This window comes from Pezoporus wallicus, unplaced genomic scaffold (assembly GCF_028554395.1).
Source record: "Pezoporus wallicus isolate ANWC-B61680 ecotype Strahan unplaced genomic scaffold, APGP_CSIRO_Pwel_v1 scaffold_11491, whole genome shotgun sequence".
In the NCBI taxonomy this organism is placed as follows: Eukaryota; Metazoa; Chordata; class Aves; order Psittaciformes; family Psittacidae; genus Pezoporus; species Pezoporus wallicus.
Window position 1 is genome coordinate 10,422,084 of NW_026642649.1, and position 23,201 is coordinate 10,445,284.

The 23,201-nt window shown below is 40.1% G+C and overlaps 1 protein-coding gene and 1 long non-coding RNA gene across 3 annotated transcripts in view; one reads left to right on the top strand and one right to left on the bottom strand.

The window, feature by feature from the left end:
- Positions 1–23,201, bottom strand: part of LOC130611048 (uncharacterized) — a 162,966-nt gene that overhangs the window by 89,343 nt on the left and 50,422 nt on the right. The gene's annotated exons all lie outside the window — the stretch shown is intronic.
- Positions 1,843–22,804, top strand: INHBA (inhibin subunit beta A). 2 transcript variants are annotated; one of them, XM_057431404.1, is made up of 3 exons: positions 1,843–1,921; positions 4,628–5,148; positions 15,849–22,804. In XM_057431404.1, the coding sequence occupies exons 2-3, from the start codon at positions 4,761–4,763 to the stop codon at positions 16,733–16,735; spliced, it is 1,275 nt and encodes a 424-aa protein (XP_057287387.1). In that variant the 5' UTR covers positions 1,843–1,921; positions 4,628–4,760; the 3' UTR covers positions 16,736–22,804. The 2 variants fall into 2 exon arrangements, with proteins under 2 accessions (XP_057287387.1, XP_057287386.1); XM_057431403.1 differs by lacking the exon at positions 1,843–1,921 and having other exon boundaries at positions 4,466–5,148.

A 23,201-nucleotide genomic window follows, 5' to 3' on the forward strand; every position in this document is an offset into this window, starting at 1 on the left:
ACTTTCACACTGGGAATTCTCTGACCCGCTGCTGCTGTGGGAGAAGCTATGGACCGGCTGGGTGCTGCATCAGCAGGGGGGGACGCCGTCACCCCAGCCGCTGTGGTTGGAGCCCCACACGACTCCAAGGCCACGGAGAAGATAACTCCGTTACTTTCAGGGCTATTTTTCCATTCTCTGTAAAACCAGTGCAATACAAGATCTCTTGCTGAGCATATGTCTGCTGCCAAATTACAACAGTCACTGCACTACCAGTATGTAACTAATTTCAAAGAGTTTCAGGGTGCCAGTTAAAACCAAATTCAGTCTGGTCCTGAGAAAAACAGAATTCCATCCTGCTGGAAAAGTCCTTTGCCAAAACTGGGGTTTAGGGTCCCCATTAAAAATACAGCCCTGCAAATAACTAGGTATGTGCATGCCCATTATTTGTCTCTCACTGTCCCTGAAGGGGGAAAAAAAATAGGGGGGGAAAAAAAAAGCTGTTCTTTGTAATAACTGGAACCCCCAAAGTCAGATCTCAGGAAAGCTACTGAAACCTGTTTCAAGAGGCTTCAATCCACAGCATGTTACAGCCTGGAAACTTGTTATATGCATATTAAACCTGGGAAACAAAACAACCTATGTGGTCATATGTTTCCCATTAACTCCTGATTTTTTGCTCATTCTACCAAAGCTGTCATGTGAATACAGCACACACACACACACACCAGTTGGAATCCACACTGCTATAAGGGCTCCCTGGTATCACTGTAGATTGACAATTTAAAATCTTCCTTCCCTGATCCAGATCAGCCATATTCCAAGACAGATTAAACTTACATTACCAACAGGACATAAAAATACAATCATAAGTACGATTCAGGCCAAAAAAAAAAATCTGAAGGATGGGGATTTTCTGGTAATCAGTGGGTGTTTTGAATGAGTAAAGACTGCATGATCATGCCATTTGTCATAAACGGTACCACATAAAGCCAGCTATTATGTGTGTTCAAGAAAGGAGATGGATTTTGAATTTACTTTTGACCTTATATATATTACTTTCGTACTGCCTAATTGGCACAGTGATTTCTGATCCTCATGAATGTAAACTGGAATGAAAATCACATTTTATTTTATTCCACATGTGTTAATATCACACTTGCAAAAAATGTGACCTGTCATTCATTGTAACTTATTTTTAGATGTCTAAACAGTTTTTAATAGCGTGATGCAATCCACACGTCAAGAAGCCAGGGGACTTGGACAAGAGCAATATGATTCATTTTTAAGAGCTTTAAAGGGATCCCTAACTTAACAGAAGGACGTATTTATACAAAGATTGATTTAAAACAGAATTCATCCACAGCAAAAGGATTCTTAATCAAGTGCATTTTTCTGAAGTTGAAACGAATCCAAATTTGCAAATAGATTATCTGGTATATTCTTAAGTATGAAAGAAGAAGAAAACAATTTGCAAACTAGCAATGAAGTTTCTGGCAAATACTGTATTTGAACTAAATCAGTGATATCTACATCTAATAATATCTATATCTAGCTGTGCAATAAAACAAGTTGGAGTGTGTCTTCCTGACTCATAGTGTTTGCTTTCAGTCTGATTTTAAGTTCTATTCTTTAAATGGATACAGAGATCACCACTACAAGTTGAATCCACGATATTTTGTCATGCTAGACAATTAGGAGTTTCCATTAGATAATTACCAGAAGTATGTCTCATACAGGAAAAACAGTCAATTGCTGATGTAACAGGATTAACCAATCCAGCACAGTGATCCGGCCCACTTACTTTTGACAGACATTATATGTGAGTGTACACATGAGAAGTACAGTATAAAGCTTCGCATTATAAATACCACAAAGAGGAACTTCAGCAGTTCTTAATGCACAATACAGCAGTCTCCTTCTGAGAGTCAGGACTAGAGAGGTAAAACTTTACATCAGATTTTTTTTTCTTTTAAAATTGAAACTTTTAATTCCTGTGCATGCTGTTAGGGGTCTATTGAATGAATGCATATACAGAGCTCTGCAGCTCAGGTGATTTTATAGAAACAGTCTGAACCACTATTTCTCTATTTATTGGAACACTCTGTATTTTTGTTCCTATATATCTATGTATGTTAAGTACAACTGCAGTAGATACCAGCGGTATCAGCAGACTTGCTTTTAGAAAACAGTGGGGTTTAGAAAGTTCTGCTTTAATGTTAAATCTGTCATCATCATGGCATGCAAGTAAAATATGCTATACCTATATGTAATAGAGATTGTCTGTGATAAGTGTACCTGTTATATATGGCAAGCAATGTATACCCCACAGCAAGAACCCAAATATACTTATCTGTGTTTTATATTGATTTATGCCTATCCCTTACTTTTCATCAGACACTGTTGGGATAGGTGCTATATTAGAACTATAAATAACCCCTTTAATTATGTCATCTGTTAGTACATCTAATCATGACTGCATATTTTCATCTGAAATTATTTTTTCGTCCAATTAAACTTTCAGTTCTATTTCAAGCTGACTTTCAGACTTCATATAATTACAACAGACTTTGGGCTGTTCACAAGATCCAAGAAATTTAGATGTATTATAGCAAGGTTTGTGTTACAAAGATGTGTTTATAAGAATGGCTGCAGGGTTTATAATGCTGACAGACCCGTAAGTGTAACAGTATATAACAGTATAGCAACTGAGGTCAGTAAAACACAGATGACGGTGTACTGTGGATGCCTTATAACAGTGAAAGACTTATAAAAGAGCTTAATTGAAAAGGACTCGCAATATATAACATTTGTAAAACTTTGGTTGATTGTTCAATTACTTCTGTGTGTTTAATTTACTCTAACTATAATTCCTTACCTGTCTCTCAACCCATGTGCCTGTAGTCATCTCATGGAAATCAGAGACCTTACAATGCTTATATTTATAAGTTACTCCTTTCTACTAAAATACAGTGGTTGATGGTAATATAGAGAAAGTGGAATATTTGCTGGGTAGGAAGTAAGCACACCTGAGAAGACACAAGTGTGAGAGAGAGACTGAAAAGAAAACAAGAAAGAGGGTAAATACTAAAAGAGCAGAAGCTGTTCTGAGAAAATCTGTACAAGTTGAAGTCTGCAGGGAAAGAACCTCAGAAGTTAGAGTCTATCAGCTGTAGTGTTTTCATTTTCCATTACCAAGTTCCAGCGAGAGGGAGTTTGCTAACTTCACCCTTGCTAGGTAAGGAACAGAACGGAGGGGGTACAGGGGCTACAGAATGCACAGGCAACATTAAGCCATGGCAGTGACGCTGGGAATGCCTTTTCACTGCACAGCAAGACCCACAGGGGCATGAACTGGCAAGGGTGTACCAACACTGGTGGAAACTCGGGCTCCTCACAGTGTTTTAGCTTGCTTTTCATTCCCAATGTCTTATTCTAATGTTATGATTGCTCTGTGTGGTTTAAATGAATGAAACAAAAAAGTGCCTCCTAATAACAGTGGGCCAAATGTAGATCTTACTCAGCCTTCCCTCAGAGAGAATTATTATTGGCATCGATGAGGGGTTTGCCTGAGTCAGGAGCAAGTATGATTTGGCCAGATGACATGTAACACTTTTCACCTTCAAAGCATTTTTCAGACATTACTTGATTAACCCCAAACCTAAATATATCTGCCTGAGAATTTCTAGGCACAGGCTAGCAGAGAAGTAGAGATATTTCTGCTCTGCGGGCACTACCTTAGCATGTCACAGATAAAGTGCTGCACCAGCTCCTGCTTAGGCTTTCAGTGCCTGACTGCATATTGCAGCTGGAGAGTGTATCATGTATTATGTAGCCCTCCAAACAGTGTTATTTTGCTCCCCTCAGATCTCTTGCCAGTGTTGATAACCTCCAGCATTCAGAAGTGAGCAGAAAAGATCTCTTCTCCTGAAGGCAGAATAATATTCTGCCCAAAATATTCAGAGCCCCTGCTCTCATTCCCATCTCATTCCCAAGCTATTTAACATCCCTGCTTATACCAGGCAGGACCAAGAGCAAGGTGCTCCTTAATAAAAGGTTTCAGTCTTTTCATTCATTCATGTCCCCTCTATTCAGTTAAAGCCAGTGATACTGTTGAAGGAATAAAACAAACAAACCAAACCTAAACAACAGAAAAAGGGAAGGAATGGAAAAAAAGGGGGTCAGGGGGGGTGTGGGGGGGTGATGACAGGCAGGGGGGGAGCCAGGAGGGTCAAACAGAGAGGGGAGGAAAGAAAAAAAAAAACAAACAGGAAAAAAAAGGATTAAATTTGCAGGAATGAAAAGAGATTTTAGAAAGGGGGGAGGGCAGAAACCACGAGTAGTGATATTTGAAGAGAGGTGTGTGTTAGGGGAGCAATGAGCATAAGGAAGCCAGCCTGCCTGTTCCTCCCCCTTCCTAATCATAGCCTTTACTCACAGACAAAACTCCCTCCCTCTCTCATTCACTCACTCACTTTAGGCCAATCCGTCCTCTCTCTCTCTCTCCCTCTCTCTGTGTCTCTCTCCTACTCTGAGACAGAGTCAGAACTCTTCTCCCTGACAGCCACAAACATCTACAGCACTTATTGCATTCAGAGGGGGAACCTGCAAACAAAACTTCACAGAAAACTTTTGGTTCTTGTTCCAGAGAATTTGCTGAAGAGAAGGAAAAACAAACAAACAAACAAACAACCCAAACCAGCCCCAAAAAAACTGTGCGTGAAGGGGGAGGAAAAGCAGGGCCTTTTAAAAAGGGAATCACAACAACTTTTGCTGCCAGGATGCCTTTGCTTTGGAAGAGAGGATTTTTGTTGGTGCTTTGCTGGATTATAGTGAGGAGTTCCCCAACCCCAGGATCCGAGGGGCACAGTTCAGTCACTGACTGTCCATCATGTGCCCTCGCCACGCTCTCAAAGGATGTGCCCAGCTCACAGCCTGAGATGGTGGAAGCAGTAAAGAAGCACATACTGAACATGTTGCACTTGAGGGACAGACCTAATATCACCCAGCCGGTGCCCAAGGCAGCACTTTTAAATGCCATCAAAAAACTCCATGTGGGAAAGGTGGGAGAGGATGGTTATGTGGAAATAGAGGATGATGTTGGAAGAAGAGCTGAAATGAATGAAGTTGTGGAGCAAACCTCAGAAATCATCACCTTTGCGGAATCAGGTGAGTGCTTGAAAAACAAAACTGTAAAATATCCTTTGTGCCAGAACTGCAATTAACTTCTTTCCTTCTCCTCAGGAATAATGTTTTCTGCAAGGTTATAGGATGAGACTTGGGGGAAGGGAGAAGGAGGAATAGGATGGGGGGGGGGGGGGGTAGGACTCTGAAGGAATTTGATTTTTCTTAGTCTTGGCTACAGATTACACTTGCTAAGCACAGTCAGCCACACAGGGAGGAAGCTCTCTAACCAATCTTGAGCAGAAAGTCAGGCTGCAGCGGGGTCCTCCAAACTGTGCCTGTACAACCAGAGTACTTGCAGCAAAGTACTGGATTGCAGAGCTGATGGTGAAAGGAAAAAGGGCTGAAGCCTTTTGGGGAGTTTATCAAGATAGAAAGTGAGCTCTGCAAACTACTTGGGAAACAACCCTTTCATGTAAAAATTACAGTGGAATTTATGAAATCAGATGAAACAGCTTTAACTTTTAGAAGTGAGAGGGTTTTTTGTGTGGGTTTTGTTAGGGTTTTTTTCTTCTTTTTTTGTAATTTAACACAGCATCTTCGGCAGTAAAGAGTTGCAGGGACTGTCAGATGACTTCAATAGAACCGGACAAGTTGCTGTAGCTGATCCAACTTGTAATGCAGACTTCTGCATACTGGAAAAAAGATTCTGTTCCTAAAATGCTCCTGCCAAAAAAATGCAACCTTGGTAGGGTGTATTTTCTAATCTTTCACAGTTCTGTTTTCCCTGACTCTTATACAGTAAGAGCTCAGAATATAGATATTAACTAAGTAATGGCTTAAGGCTCACATCAGCTGCATATAGGAAACAGCTCTAAAGTTGTACTTTACTGTCTTGTTCCTACATGAATAGGACCAGAACCCATTTGAATTCAATGTATATGTACGTGCACATATATCTGTTAGTATATGTGAATATGTTTATACATGCATCAATAGCAGGATCTCACAATAACTCTATCATCTAGCTAACAGCAACTTTTTATGATGCTGTCTAGCCAAAGCATTTTTCCTGTTGCCAAGACGGTTTTAAAAGAATGTCATTGTTTTGTTTGGTACAGCATATGGTAGGCAAAGTATGCAAAGGAACTCCAAGCATTTTTGTTTAAAAGTTTGCTGCAGCAGTATAAACAATTAAGACAACACTCAGAGTTTCCAGTCCTGAAAACCTGTTGACTCAGATGTTCTGTTTGCAGGGAAGCCATGCACAAGAAGTGTGCATGCTTTTAAGAGCAGACATTCCTGCTAGCTGTCCGATTTCCAACTGTACAAGGAACCCTTGCCTTCGGAGTCCTTGTCAATATACACATTTTCAGTTCCTTCAGCATGAAAGCTCACGCTTTTCAGCTTTTCCATCCCCTCCACTTCAGAAAGCAGGCAGGAGGTGTCAATGCCAGAGGTCGTTAGAAGCAAGGGTGGCTCAGTGTTAGTTTAGAAGTGAGATTTTAAAAGCAAGGAAATCTCTAAGCTATCTATGAGTCGGATTCCCCACCTGGTTTTCAGCAGCTCGCTCTGAGCACAGTGAAACACATATGGCATAAGCAGTGGTTTCTCTTCCCTGTGTGAGTCCCAATCATTTGTAAACACATTATTGTCTCTCCTGAGCTCTGACACAAAGGAATTTGGAATTTGATATATGCCTACTCAGTACGACACCCTCCAACGGCGGCTCCTGAAGCCATTGGCTCTCGGGACCACGTGAGCAGTGAAAATCGTGCCATTGCCCACACGCTGGCCAATAGTCCAGCCGCCGATCCCCCCTGCCAGAAGCTACCCAACACTAACACGTCACTTAGTTTGATTTACATAGGGTTGTCCTACCGCTGCTTGCCAGGTTAATTTAAGGAGACTGATGCTATGGAGTTGAAGGACAGGGGCATCTGTTGTGTTCCCATGCCTTTTCTTCCCTGCTGCTGTTCTCCACCTTCTCACTAAGCCCATTCTGGAAGCCAAGGCGGGAGGGCTGCTCCGGCCCTTTTTCCTAAACTTGCTAGACTTTGATCTGAGAGGAGGGAGGAGCAATTAGCACCTAGAAACTGAGCTATGGGGTTTGGGCTTACAATGGAAAAGATAACTCCACTCTCTGGAGTAACTTCAGACTGATAAAACATATTTTTCATCCATGGCCATTCGCATCTGGTGCCCTGCTAACATCAGAGGATCTACCACACTTTCCAGGTGCCAATAATACAGCAACTTAAGTAAGCTCTACCTGAGATCTCTCCCACTCATGCACCAGCAGTATTACATGTCAAATGCTAAAGCAGTATTATTTTTCCTGTTGTGGAAAGTGAGGCAAAAAGCAGGAAAGTGACATGACATATAGGAAGTGTGAGTTAAAGACAGGAATAGAATATAGCCACATGGACAGTCCCCATTTTTCACTGTGTGGGAACTGGGAAGAGTATGGATAAGTTTAAAACACCAAACAGGAGAATAAATGTGCTCCTCTCACAGTCAGGTCAATGTTCTTCCTGCTTTTAATGTGAAACTCACTCTGCCTCGAAAGAGGGGAATAAGAAATCAGTGAAAATGAATGGAAACATCTCACATTGTATCAAATAAAGGTCTATGGAAAGAGAAATAAGACGTTAGGCTTTTTGTTCCTTTGGGTATGATTTGACATAAACCAGCCATTCTCCCTACCTTTCAGAAGCCACATTTACTGCTTGCCTTCATAAAAAAGTAGTATTTCCATCTTTCATCAGCCGTATCCTCAGACATACAGTGAAATGGAGTGAATGAACAAACAGTGCCCTGTGCACGTGGCTCTGGCTCGAGACTGCTATTTTCTAAAACAGACCAAAATTCAAAGGAACACAGGCTTCAGACAATTAGAGGGTGAACTACCTGCAGTGAAGCACAGGTGTAGTTATGTCCAGGAAACCAGAAAAAGAGTTGGCAGGTAGTTTTCACAGCTAACAAATCCAGGCAGATCTTTGCAAAGCTAATGACCACAAGTATTGGGCAAAAGTTTACAAATGCACCCTACTGTCCTTTGGCACTCGTACAAGTAAAACATGGGAATTATTTTCTACTTGCATATCAGACTAAGATTACTAACCTCGATTAGTTCTGCTATGTGGGTAGCTGTGCCAGAGCTCTGTGGGTTACTTCAAGGTCTTAAAAATAGTCTTCTGAGAAGAGGGGTCAATATAATTTTGTGACAAGCAAATCCAACAGGTTCTATAACGGAGACAGCCAATGATCATAAAATATGGTTGGCTACTAACTCTTTCCTTATGTTAAATAGATAGCTTATCAGGCAGACCTGGGATTTTGCCAAGTGAATTTGATCCTGGCAACTAAACTACCAATGAAATGGGTTGCTAACATCAGCCCCCGAGAAGGTGATAGGAATTACTGGATGGAAATACTGAAATCCAAAGGCTTACCATTAGGAGAACGTCAGGGAGAAAAAAGACAAGTCTGACAGCTACTTAGACCAATTCTACCTTTCTGTATCACTTCATACTGAACTCAGGGTGAGCTGACTTGATCATGAGATGCCTACCTTCATGTTCAGATACATACACACACCCACTCCGTTCCCAGGAAGATAGGATGGCAGTTCAGGAAGGAAGAAAGGACGGTTTGCTTATGCCCGTTTAAATCTAATCGATTTGCAGTTGAAAGTGAACGCATTTAATGGCACAGGTATCCGTGCTGAATAAAGAATGGCCACGAGAGGGCACACTCCAAAGGCTTTTTGCTCCACACGAGGCAACCTTCCTGCAAGCTCCTATTTTACCTAATAAGATCCTGAATCCTAGAGATCCTTATGCTTATCTAGCTTCTCTGAGTGGAGCTCGTTTCTCTCTTCTAGTTTATTTAAAAGGCAAAGATTCACTAGAGTGGGAGACTGGAAGTAATGCAGGAAGCAAACAGGCAAAGGGGAAAAGGAAAAAGATAAACTGATGGATGCTACAAGTTCTGGAAATCTAGAGATCAGAAATGATCATTATTATTTTTTACAAGATACTGAGAAATGTGACCGTGAATCATCATCTGAGCTGATTTTCTCACATCTTTTTCTAATGCAGTCTCCTTGGCTTTTAGAAAACAAGACTATTTCCCCTTGATTTTTTTTTCCCCTTTGGCATACTATATCAAAGATTTTAAGTTTAGCAAATGAAAGCAAGTTACTTCCAGAAGAAGAAAGCCATCTGTATTAATCTGTTTAATTGTACCAAAATGTGACGAGGGAGGTTGGTTGGTTGGAGAATAACTTGAGAGCACACAGAGGAATCTGAGAAGATGGGAACCACTCTAGAAAAAGATACCTGAGAGACAGAAAATACTGTATGTGTCCATCTCTCTGTGTAGTCATGCACACAGTTTTGTATGCACATGCAGTTGGGAATATGAATATGGACTTGCCTGCATGTGTGTATAAGCACAAGTTGATGATGGCTTCACTTTGCGAACAAAGATTTGGGAAGGGATAAGCAGAAGTATATCTATGCCAAGACATGCTTGTATACCCATGTAGCTGTACCTGTACCAATGTAATATGAATAGATTCCTGCAGATAAGTGTGTGCATTCATGTGATCTCCTGTGTGCAGGATTTATCTACAGTGCATATGTGTAAATGATTCATGCTGAGGAGTCCTTATACCTAGATATGTCTATGTGGGTATGAAAAGGCTAACTTATTTAATGCCACAGAGCTTTGAAAGGCTGATTTAGTACTGAAACTTAGTCTACTGGAAGCAATTAAAAGTTCTGTTATTCATTTCACTGGGCTTGGGATTTGGGCCTTAGTGCACAGAAATTGAATATTTTAATGAAAATAGACTGGCAGCTTCTGATCCATTTAATTTTTAGGATTTACAACAAATTATTACAGGTATGTACAAGAAAAAATTATGCTGTCTTTCATGAAAGACAAAGTCTTGATAGTTTCTTTACCTTGAAATATATTATCTGTGAAAGTGACCCTAAATTTTGCTTGAGCTATTTTAGATGTAAATGCAAAAATCAGGTAAAAAAAACTTCAACCAAATAAACACCTTTTCTGTTTTTAAATATTTAAAGCCTTGTGGGGGGAAGGGCTTTCAATTTGGAAAGAACTCAAGGCTGGGGATGTAAAGTGGTTCCCTCCTAACAAAATAGCAGAGGAGAGTCAAGGTTCACCAGAACTGAATTATTTCACATTCTGAATGACCTTGTCAATGCCCCTTTGGGTTAACTTTTCAAGAAGAGGTATTTAAATAAGGTTGCTGCTGCTTTTCCCCCCTGCGAATGCTTGGGGAATAGTTCTTTTTCCTGGTTTTCTTTTTTGGTTTATTTTTTCTTGCAACAAAAATCTCCTTTTGCTGGCAGCAAAGGCCATGTGAATATAAAGATAAGGTGTTTGGAATTTGTGTCATAATTGCTCCTCCCGTTGTAAGAGGCTCCAGTCAGGGAGCAGGAACGAAAGCACACAACCTGGATGACCAGTCACATTTGAGGGGTGATGAATAGAAGAAATCTCTTGCCAGCGATCCATAGGCTGAAATGCATTCACAGAAATGGCCACTGTCTAATCATGGTAATAACTCATTGGTAATAATCAGTCCGCCTAGGGGATAATTGCCAGACGATAACAGTGCTAAATTCACCGAATAAATTCTACGCCATGAACAATTCATCTAACTCTAGTGGTCACTCATTAGTAAACATTTTGAGCAATTATCTCTCAATAACCATGCTCTTCTCTTCACTCTCTTTAGAGGAACCTTTCTAGTAACCTATTTTTTTCTGTCTCCTGGGGAACGGAAATGAGAAGTGAAGAGAAGGATGCTTTTGAATGTAATTACAGATTGGCACGCAGTACAAATTCCCCCAAATCTAAACATAGGCAGTAGTAAAGTTAGCAACTAAAAAAGGGAAAAAAAAGCTTGCTTTGTATGGAAAAACAGTTCACTTACAGTATAATGTAAAAACGGTTTAAAATTGAGCACTGGTGAAGCATGGAAATTTAAAGTAACAGCACCTTCTTACACAGAGAGCATTTTTCAAAGGAAAATTTAAATACTGTCTATTAAGAGATATTAAGAATAAGTCATGCTATAATGTCAGAAAGGATAATCACTTTCATTAAGAAAAAAACCCAGCCTTAATCATTTAACAGCATATGGTTAAAAAAAGTAATTTTAAGTATCGCAGCATTATACCACCCCCCCCCAAAAAAAAAAATAATCTTAATTGTACAGTCTAGACCCTACCTATTCTATGAATACAGCTTGAACTAGCAGGGCTCAATCTTGAATCTTGCTGCAAACTGCAGCCCAGCACAAGCTATGTGAGCCCATCAGGAGCTACCGCGCACCGGCTGCCCCCGGTGTCCTGCAAGGGCTCTCCCACTCCTTCCATGCCCATCACCAAGTGTTGCTTGGCAGCCCTGAGCAGCCCCTTCCAGAGGCAGAGAGGAGGTACCTGTGCAGGCTCCCCTCTGCTTCCATATTCAGGTTTCTCTCCTAAAAAAGGTGTGCGAGCACCACTGAAGAGAAAAGCAGATATGAGCAAACTCCCATGCTATATATATGATGCTACACTTTCTTTCCATTCAGTAACTCCTTCCATTAAACCTTTTACCATATATGCATTACTTCTTAGGGCTTGTATTTTTAACCATTTCTCACTGCATTTGCTGGTGTCACTCGCGCTGCTAGACTGCTCCCCCGGCGTCACAGCCCTGTTGCTGGAAGGGACTTTACTCAGCAATGAAGCAGAGAGGTGCCCTCTCCAAGGCTTTGGGAAGGGGAGATGAGGAAAAGCAATCAAAGGGGGCCCAAAGTAATCCCTCATCTCCTTTTTCAGCTGCTTTCTGCTATGATAACAATACAAGCTGTTGACATTGCCGTTTATACGAGCATGGAAGTGATGAAGGCATTACCACTGTTGGGCTGTGGGTCTTTCCACAGGAGTCAGGCAGGAGGAGCAGGATGATTAGAAATGGAAAAAGACCCTTGCAAATCAGCTGTGGCAGATGAAAAGGCAGGACAAGAGGATAAACAAAGTGTAATTATGGAAGTGATACCGTCCCTGACTTTCAGGAAGGTCTCCTCTTTACTTTCAGTTAGATGAACAGTATACATTTTCAAAGCTTTGAACCTGGTCATTAACTCAGACCAAAAAGGAAAGACTGCTAAATCCCTAAGCAATATTGGGAGAAAATGAAATACAGTGATTTTTTTTTTTATTATTTTTTTCGTGTCTCAGAACACTTGAAGGATTTATACTATTGTAGCACCAAACCTTTTGGAAATAAAGATCCTGTTATAAAGTGAATGTGTAGTCAAAATAAGCCAGATCCAGAGATCTCAATTCAGCTTTAGCACAGGCCAAGCTCTGATTTCAAAACGAGCTTGTCTGAGCATAGTGACCTCGTAAAGACTGCAGGATTCATACCATTTGTGCTGTGTGATCGTAACAAACTAGTTGTGAATGTGGAGAGAATTCAGAAAAGCTTCGTTTTTTTCCCTGATGTGAAAGCATGCTTTTTATCCCAAACTTTGCACCATTTCCAGTCGCCTTCTAAAAAGATCTGTGAAAGGGAAAGGTTTTCTTAATTGCTATAAAACCTTTTATTAGCTATGCAGGTTTGAGGACTCAGGATTTTGTTGTGTCCAGAAATATTAGGCTTATAAAAGCTTCCTGCATATTTTTTTCTTTAGAATCTGAATCAACCATTCGTGAGTGAAGATATAGCTAAACCACATCCAGAGAGGCTGTTACTGTAGCTAACAACCTACAGGGAAGCTGTTATCCCTGTATAAGGACATGCCTTATACTACCTGTGCAGTGCATATCTGTTGGAGATAGGTCACTTCATAACTACTTTCAACTCCCATTAGCATGGAAATAACAGAACATGATATATATCATGCATTACCACTTAACAGCATTAGGTTATTCTGTAATGCAGGGCTGTCTGGCTTTGTTTTCTGTAAGATGGGCCTTACAACTTCTTGCCCAAGTCTGCACACCTGAGCTGCTTTCTCCTGAGCACAACTGGGCCAGTTTTCCATGTTCCTGCCTAAGCACAGCGGATCTGCTCATGCACAGGATCCCTCCTAGTGCCAGAACTGCTGTCTGTGACCTGCTTGGTACCTCAGGAACACAGAGTAAGTTTTGGACTTCCCAGCCATATAGGCTTGTGCCCTGCACCAGCCTGTGAGCTCTGGGGAAGGACGGCAGCTGGGAAGAGGCTAGAAAACACTTTCTGCAGCTTGGTCTAAACCATCTTTCTCCCCACTTTAAGGTTTTCTTAGGTAGGGACAGCAAGCAGAAGGGGTTGGATGGAGAGTCTTGGAGGTAGCAACCCAGTCCTGGCAGGTGACCTACCTTCAGGTTCCCTTGAAGGCCAGATCCCCCTCAGAAAGGGTTTATTTGGTCTGTGCCAAAGAAAGGGACAATATAAAAATAGAAGCTTCCTTTAGAAGAGAGAGTTTGGGGGAATGAAGCACTGGCTGTATGGATGATCCTTGCAGGCCTTTAGAAGTGTCCATTCTCGAAGAGGACATCTGTATGTTCTTTATAATACCTGTATGCACAGGGCTCTTGGACCAGACTTCCTTTGGACTGGAGGGATGTCACTGTGCATCTCCTCCTGCTCTGAAACCCGGAGTTTCAGAGTGGGATTAATGCTTGTTACCTGCCCTCTGCTCCAACACAGCTGGCAGCTTTGCCATGGTTTCATTGCCAGAATGGAAATGTTAGCTGGTAAGAGCTGACCAATGAACTTTCAGTAACTACTGAATTAATCTTATTTTAAAAAATAATAGAAAACCAGTAACTCCACTATGCCTCACAGGACTGGTCAGCTTGCTCTCTCTCTTCTATAAGCCACTTCCTTTTCTAGATACCATTTCATTTTCTAAGGCACAGTCCCACTGGTTCATATAGCTCCCTGAGAAATGAATGGAACTCATTTTGGAGACTGGCATTAGCAAAGCCTGTGAGAAGCAGTTAACACAAACCATGTGTTTCCCCTATCTCAGTGACAGTTACAGTCTACAATTTCACACTCTCACTTAGAGGGAAAACAAAAACAAAACGCTGTGCCCTTTGGCCACTGTAATTCAAAGACATCTGTCTCTTTGACCTGGGAATGCCACCAGGGAAAGCTGAATGTGTCAGTGCCAGGATTTCACAGAGAAGGAAAGCAACAGGTAGCTCAAGGGCAGCGCTGCCTACTGCCTTTAGAAACCAGGAACTCTTTAATTTGCAGGTGAACACAGGATAGATGTCTCTTGTCATTTTGACCCACTTCTGTCTCACCTGAGAGTAGGGGAGCAGGAGGATGGTCAGGGAGCCTGTACTAGTGGTTAGTGGCAATGGGAAAGCAAGGAGAAGAGCCTTGCTGCCATGAGAGCAATTTTTCCTGTGTGCATCCAACCACTTCATTTTTGATCACCATCTGCCCTTTTTTGGGTGCAAAGTTCTGGTTTCCTGACAAGCAGAACCACTGTAACAGAGAATCAGATCAACAACCGTGGGTAGCTCATAAATAATATCAATGACAGACTGATAATTATGAATACTGTTTCTGTCTCACTAGGGTCAGATATCTGTAAATTTCAGATCTGTGACCCCAGTCCATCCTGGCCTCCATGCTGAGAAAGAACAAAAGATGCCAACACGGCTTTTTCTTTTGTCAAGAAAATAGAAAAGTACCTCTCTTAAAGAAAAAAATAAAATACCACCACCACCTGCCAGCTAATTCATTCTCTTAACTTTTTCATGCTCTAGTGATCAAATCATTAAACAGCCCTCATTATTCATTCCAACTTCTGCCAGGGATATGAGCTCTGTATCAGAGAAACACCTCCTCACCATCATAATCATCATCATGACATCTCAGCAAGTTGATACAATTATGCCAGAGAACCATCCCTATAATTATACAGTTCTTTAGCTCATTTCTCAGTGTATTCACCATTACTATAATCACAGCGAGTACAGTGTGTTAAATTAAGAACAGGATCTACAGCTGACATCTCACAGGATGAAGAGTCTGCCTGCTGCAATTCTTTACAATATAACTCTGCAAACCTCTCAAAGCTGAGGCTCATATTTTAGTATTTCTTTGCTTTTGAAACAATTGAGATTTACAATTCATTTTAAGATGCATACGAAGACTGGCATTTTACAGAGGGAGAAAGGGCAGACCTCATTCCCACATCATTTGCAAAGAATCATCAGGACTGGAACTCACTCCTTGAGCTATTAGGCACAGATTTGTGTGTGCATGGTACATATAGTCATGCAGCATGACTATACATGCCAACAGATACATGTTGTCAAAAATGCATTGCTACCTTTCAGCTAACAGGGATCACAAACACAGCGTAGGCAAATGCACACTTAGCAGCTACTGATGCTGATTTGCCATGAGATGCTTTACATAAATGGCTATATCATTACTATAAAAAAAAATGATTTGGTTAAAATATGATACTGGAAAACAACAGGCAAATAAACACTTTTCTAAAGAGAGCATTTTCACAAAAGACAAAATGAGGAGAGGATGAGGTGAAGGAAGGTTAGAACAGAACAGTGTTAAAAATTTAACGAGCCAAGTAGGAAACCTGGGGAACTTCATGCCTGTGGTGACAAGTAAGAGAATTGTCTTTTACAGCATGAAAGCAGACATACTAACAAGTTCTCCCTGTCTATTTCCATTTAACAAATCAGGCTCAGCCAAGAAAATGTTGCACTTTGAGATTTCCAAGGAAGGCAGTGAATTATCGGTGGTGGAACATGCTGAAGTGTGGCTCTTCCTGAAGGTCTCCAAGGCCAACCGAAGCAGGACAAAAGTCACTATCCGCCTGTTTCAACAGCAGCGGCAGCCAAAGGGGAACCCTGAGGAAGCAGAAGATATGGAGGACGGGGGGCTGAAAGGTGAAAAGAGTGAGATTTTGATTTCGGAGAAGGCAGTGGACACCCGTAAGAGCACTTGGCACATTTTCCCTGTCTCCAGCAGCGTCCAGAGACTCCTGGACCAAGGCAAGAACTCTTTGGATGTGCGGATTGCCTGTGACCTGTGCCAAGAGACTGGAGCCAGCCTGGTGCTATTGGGCAAGAAGAAGAAAAAGGAAGATGATGGGGAAGGGAGAGATAAGGAAGCTGGAGAATTCACAGGAGAAGAGGAGAAGGAGCAATCACATCGTCCCTTCCTGATGATGCTTGCCCGGCACTCAGAGGACCGCCAGCACAGGAGGCGGAGACGAGGCCTGGAGTGTGATGGCAAAGTCAACATCTGCTGCAAGAAGCAGTTCTTTGTCAGCTTCAAAGACATAGGATGGAGTGACTGGATCATTGCACCTACAGGTTATCACGCCAACTACTGTGAAGGAGATTGCCCCAGCCATATAGCAGGCACATCTGGTTCATCATTATCTTTCCACTCCACTGTCATCAACCATTACCGCATGCGGGGCCACAGCCCCTTTGCCAACCTCAAGTCATGTTGTGTGCCCACCAAGCTGCGGCCCATGTCCATGCTCTACTACGACGATGGTCAGAACATCATTAAGAAAGACATACAGAATATGATCGTGGAGGAGTGTGGCTGCTCATAGATGCACACGTGTGCAAGACCCTTCTCATTAAGTTGAGAAGAAAATGTATCAAAAGCCCAAGAAGAGGAAAGACATGGTAAAACCTTTTTTGAATGAAACTGTAATCGGAAATAAAAGCAAAAACAGAGAGAGAAAAGAAAAAAAAAAAAAGACTTGTGGAGGATCAAAAGAGACTTCAGCTATAAAAAGGAAGAAAGCTTCATGAACCTGGGCTTGAATGAGATAACGTCTGAATGGCGGTATGGGTTGGGGGTTTCCCCTTCCTTTCAGTATGCTCCTTATCTTATTACATAGTATACTAAACATTAGTTATTACTAAGGGAGTTCTGTTCCCTCCCTTAGTTACCCATCAGTTCAAGCCGTGGTAGCAGCTCATCTAACCTGCAGCAATTTGGACTAAGTCCAGTTAAATTCCTTGAAAAGCCATGTGTATGAACACTACATTCACTGGCACTTTCCCCCCAAATTTACCGAGGAACTGAGTAGGTGTGTAGTGTTTGTGTGTATATACATATGGCTATGTATTTATATACATATCTCTATACATACAGACACTATACACACGCATATACTTAACATTGGTAAAGGGACAATATTGTGCAGGTGTACACACCTTCATCTTCTGCACTACATTTATAAAAAAAGGAAAAAAAAAGAAAGAAAAAAGGAAAAAAGAAAAATGGAAGAAAAAACAGAATAAAAAAAAGAACGAATGAAAGAATTAAAGTTACATTTTGTAAAGGTGCTTACAACATTAGAACTATGCAACCTAGTTGGTTTGAAACTGTTTACCTGCGAGAGAAAGAAAAAAACAAAAAAAAACAAACAAAAAAACACAAACCAGAGAGACTTTTTTTTTTAATGGAAGTAACTTGTTTTAAAAAACAAAAATTCTTCAGCGAGAGATACTTGAAAGGAACATGTTTGTCCAGTTACTGGAGCCAAACATTTCTATATTTTGTAAAAAAAGAAATTTTTAATCGTTTACTATTTGCACTACAATGGTGTCTGACCTGTCTAATCCTTATTTAACAAATATTTGCAAGGGAGGGTGGTTGGGTGTGGGAGGGGTTGAGAGCTGCACTTATTGTGAGCTATACAAGAACTGCTACAGCACACAAAATAGCTATTTTTATTATTATAATAATTATTATTATTTTGTACCTTAAAATGAATAGACACATACACCAAAGACATTTGTGCAAGCCTCTAAAAAGTCTCTTTGTGGTTGGTACCATTCACCCGTAACAAGTTAGAGTTTGAATTAAGGGTCAGTGGGTTGATTACATTCAGGCTAGAATATCTGTTAACCATTTAAATTCAAATAGTACCCTCAACAGAAAATTGCCATTTGAAGTAAGCCCAGAAAAGCCCTGGGATTTGGGTCCAAGGTGCTCAGATCCGAGGCCCATCTAAGCATTATTGTACTCTTTCTGCATGTACAACACTAAGACTTGTCCCTGATGCACAGCAACCGTGCATTGCTGGGAAACAGCTTCATACAAGGGATATACATATATATATGTATATATTTCTGTATGTATATATGTATGTATACACAAAGTATAAGCACTTCTGGCTTCACTTTAATGTTCTTAAAACAATGAATGTTTGTGTGCAAAGCACAGTATGTTAAAAGATTGTTTGTTACTACCAAATGGGAGGCTACATGTTCAAAATGGCATTCGTGTGAGAGAAACCTCAAGTGCTGGTGTACACTTAGACAGTCTTGATGTGAAATTGCAAGCATCTTTGGGCCCTGCCCACCATCGCCCCTGCAAATATACAGAGAATGGCAGTTGTGGTAGGATTGCTGTTTGAAATGCAGTCTTCTGTGAAAGACTGGCTGGCTCAACCACCACCCTCCAACATGACAATTCTTAATGGGTTTGTGCGTTGCCTGCAAGACCTAATTTTCAGTGTCAACACCTAACCTGAAGGGTCCAACCCATAGGGCATAGGTAGATAGTTTTTTTTTTGTTAAAAAAAATTCTATCGTTGTCATATTTAAAAGAATGTTAAAGTTACATTTGTCTTTGGGTAGGGGGAGATCATAAGAGGGAACGGGAGAAACCATTAGGCCCTGTTTACACTGAGTTTGATAACCCTGAGCCTGAAGTTTCAGACTCTCACAGGTTTGCAGGACCAAGCCCCTGTTAGCTGCCTTCTGACGGGTCAGGCTTCAAAATGCCTCTCATGGAAAGAAGCACTAACGCAGCTCCCCACCTTGTTGAGAAAACGGTCTGTAAAAAATACAAAAAAATACAAATAAAAGGAAAAAAAAAAGAAAAAGAAAAAAAAAGATAGCACAATTTAACCCAGTCACATTGGCTAGGGATAGCGTGTTAGCACCTTCATGGCGAGAACCATGTTTAACAGTGTAATCAGGGCCTTCATTTTTCGTCAGCCAAAACTGTTTGTGTGTGCATGTGTGCGTGAGTGTACTCTGTGTGTGCATATGTGTGTGTGCATGGGCCCATGTCTGTATTTGTATGTATTGATAGAGATTTAAAAACAAAAAAAAAAGAAAAAAAAAGGAAAAAAGAAAGAAAAGAAAAAAAGCCCTTTCCTCTGTTGAATAGATATCAACATACCTGCTTATAGCTAAGTTTTCTATCTAATTTATTCCACAGTATTTAGTTTGCATAGTACAGCTAATGGGTTATACATTTATGTACTTTTTATACAATGCATTTTTTTTTACAGACTTGTTTGCAATTTGCAAAAAAAAAAAAAAACCACATTAAAAAATGGTAAGAATTGGGTAAACGCTAAATTTGTCACTAAAAGTATTCTGTAAAATATCAAGGCTTTCTGATTTAAATTATTTGCAGAAGTTTGCTCGGGTTTTTTTGTGCTTTCTTCCTGGGGAAAGGGAGGGATACCAAACGCTGGTAGGAAAATTAAAAAATAGCAAAAAAGACAAAAAAAGATGCACAACTAATTTATCTTTATAACTTAAACCAAGTTCCTGACCCTGCTTCATTTGAAGCAAGTGGCAGAATTGCTGTTGATTTTTCTAGCAGTAGAGCCGGGCTCTAGAACAGCAGGAGCAGGGACAGTCTGTGACAGTTGTTGAGGAGAGTACCTTTTATTTCACTTTAGGGCTTTATATCCTTAATATTGGATGCATATTGTCCCAGAACCCTTACTCATGTCAACTTTTTTGATGTCTACTGGTCTCCTTACAAGAGTAGTAAATCTACTTACATGAGTAAAGGTAACCCAGGGTGAATCACAGGTTCTTTTTGCTGTGGGCAGTGTGAAGGGAGAGAAAGGATTTTGAATGAATGGCACCATATCCAACGTTGTTTAATTCAATTATTTAAACCAGGCTGCTTGCATGATGGTTGATCTCTGAACATTGTGGCAAGGGGGACAGGTGAGATGGCTTACAATGGTAAAAATCTGTTCTCAGGTGTGATTAGTTAGAGGACATTAGAGACCTGAAATCCCATCACCTACCCCTAAAACGACAATGGCAAAACTCCCATTGGCTGCAATCGGAGTAAGTTTAAGCTCTCAATTTCCCTGGCCAAAGCAGCATACTTGTTTTCTTTAAAAACAAGTGTGATGCTGAGTTTGACAGCAGGTTTTATGTGGTGAATGGGGAAAACATGAAACTAGCCTGAGACAACTTCTAAGCGAGGAAAGAAAGTAAGACTTCAGATATGGTGAGCATGTTTCATATAGATACACCAAAACCAGAAAAATCAAGAAGTAACTGTTCCTAAACCCTGCTTTTTAGCTTTCATTTGTGTGTGTGTACTAGTCACAAATTTTAAAGGTTTCTCCCTCCAATCTCTAGATTCAGTCATGGGGTTTTGATTTGTGGTCAGAGTTATTTAAAGAAGGGGGAAATGAAAAACTATATGATAAAATAAAATAAGAAATCGGGATGTTAATCAAGACTGACTGATTCCAGCAAAACACCCCATCCCTGATAATTTGATTTAATTAAATCTGCATGTATCTAAAATAGCATAAGAAATTGTTACCATATTTAAACAGTTGTTCAAGGGCATGCAGTCTCAAAAATTACTTCTCCTTTCAGGTATGACGATACCAAAAACCTAAAAATAAAAGAGGCTTTTAACTACTAACACATTCCTTTCCATATAGCCTACTTCCTGTTTATATTGGAAATGTATTTTCAGTATATGTTTAATCACAGAAATGTATTTGTTTAGTACCTCCACAATCTTCCTGCTTCACAATTGACCACATTTGGTTCATTTGGTTCTTTCCCCCCTCTCCGTGTCAGATGCACGCTGGATACAAGACCTAAGAAACTGGCAGAAGTGCATGTTAAGATGTTTTTTTGGGAGGGCTGAATGTATTTGTATTCTTGGGGTTTAGCAAAAGGAAATGCTTACAGATGCTTATAATTATTCTGCACTCATATGTCACAGCAGAATACTGATCTAGGGCCCCAAACTGTAGAACTAAATGAAATGGGAGTTTTGTCATTGACTTTAATAGAAACACTCACCAAATCATTGCAAAGTAAGACCATGTTGTATATACCTCCTTTTTTTCATATGTAGTTGAGATTTAAGCCATCAAGTTCATTTAACTACAGCACCACAAGGCCACGTAGAGGCCAGCAGCAATTTCTCTGAGGTAGAGAAGTTCAGGCATCTGAAATGTCTATGTGCAAAATGAAAATTTTTATGGACTGTAGTTACTCGTGTGGAATAGTGCCTTACTCTGCAAGCAATGCCGTCGATTTCAGAGGGTCTCCTTTCCTAGAAAGTTACCAGTCAGCATCAATAAAGTGCTCAAAATCTATTTCTGGAGTGTAGGTAGAAGAGATGTGATGGAAATGATTAAGTTCTTTAAGTTAAACCTGATGTCAATAGTGTGCATCAGTATAAGAATCAGATGCTAATCACTTTCCTTACACTGAAAAAAGCTTTACTCCCCATCTGCTCTCACTGCATGACATGTGGAGTAAAAGGGTTTTCAGTAAGAGTAAATAAAATTGTAATTTGACCTTTTGTGAACAACTATAAGCAATGTTTTCATGGGCAGAAACAAACAGCACTTCTGGGTTATATAGCTATTTATTTTTTGAGATATAGTGAATCTGTGTTAATTCTCAATGGGTTTCTTTGTATTTAAATACTTTCAAAAACAATACATTGACGATGGGTTGAAGATATATATATGTATGTATATATACATATTATATATATATCTACAGTATATATATACATACACAACTATATATATGTATATACATATATATAAATTATGAAAGCCAAGATATTATGAAGCCTATTTTGTTTTTATCATTTTGTGTTTTGTTGTTGATATTATTATTATTATTGTTATTATTATTATTTTGCATACTACATGCAGTGCTTTAACCAATGTCTGTTCGGCTAATGTAATTAAAGTTGTTAATTTATATGAGTACATTTCAACTATGTCAATGGTTTCTTAATATTTATTGTGTAGAAGGACTGGTATTTTTTTTATTTACATTATGTTTAAAGAGGTAACAGTTTGATATGTTCTCATTTGTTTATATTAGAAGTTATTTATTTTCACGGCATTCCGTCTGGTATTTTGATATTTGGAAGGCATGCTACCTATACTTTGTACAGTTAGTGGGCAGTATTCAGTAGCTCCCGGAAGATTTTTAGGCCCTATGTTAAATAAAAGACCTGTTTGGGATTTTTATTTTAGATCTTTCCTATTGGTTTGCCAGGACCACTCAGTGCACTTATTGCCAGCCACTCTGCCTGCGTGACCAATTTATTCCTACTGTATTTACCCAGGACAGATGACCAAAACCACCTCTGGTGTAAGTCCAGTGACTTCAGTGAAGTTATACCAGAGATGTATTTGGCTCACAGAGAAAATGCTTGTGCAAATCAATGCAAAGAAAAGACAGAAAGAAGAGAGAGAGAAAGAAAGAAAGAAAGAGTCTTTGCATTTGGAAAGTTAAAAATGTTTGGGTCAGCTACTATTTTATTTTACTTTGTTCTTTTTATTATTTTGCTCTTTCTTATACAACAGCAGCAACAACACAAGTGAAATAAATAAAGGGAGTTTCACCAAGCATTGTGTAATCGTCCCTTAATATGCATTCCTGGTTGGGAAATTCACGGGAGCTGGGGAAATAACAGACAGAAATTAACCTTCGAGGTGAAACATGTGGGTGCCTCTTTGGGTTGAACACTGCAATTCTCTTTGGTGTGACTATGCTAAATGGACATTGAAATTCATGGCCCTACATGTAATGGAATTTTAGGTTGTTCACTTCTCCTTGTGAAACACAGAGTACAACAGCTAAAGCCAACTGCAACTTCCCTTTGCCTGCAGACTATTAGGTCTTCAGCTACCATCACCACGATTCCCTTGAACAATCCAGAGTTAGATGCTTACACAGATAAAAGGAGAATTTGTATTACCGAGACAAAATTGCAAGGCTGACAGTTCACATGCACTGGTTTAT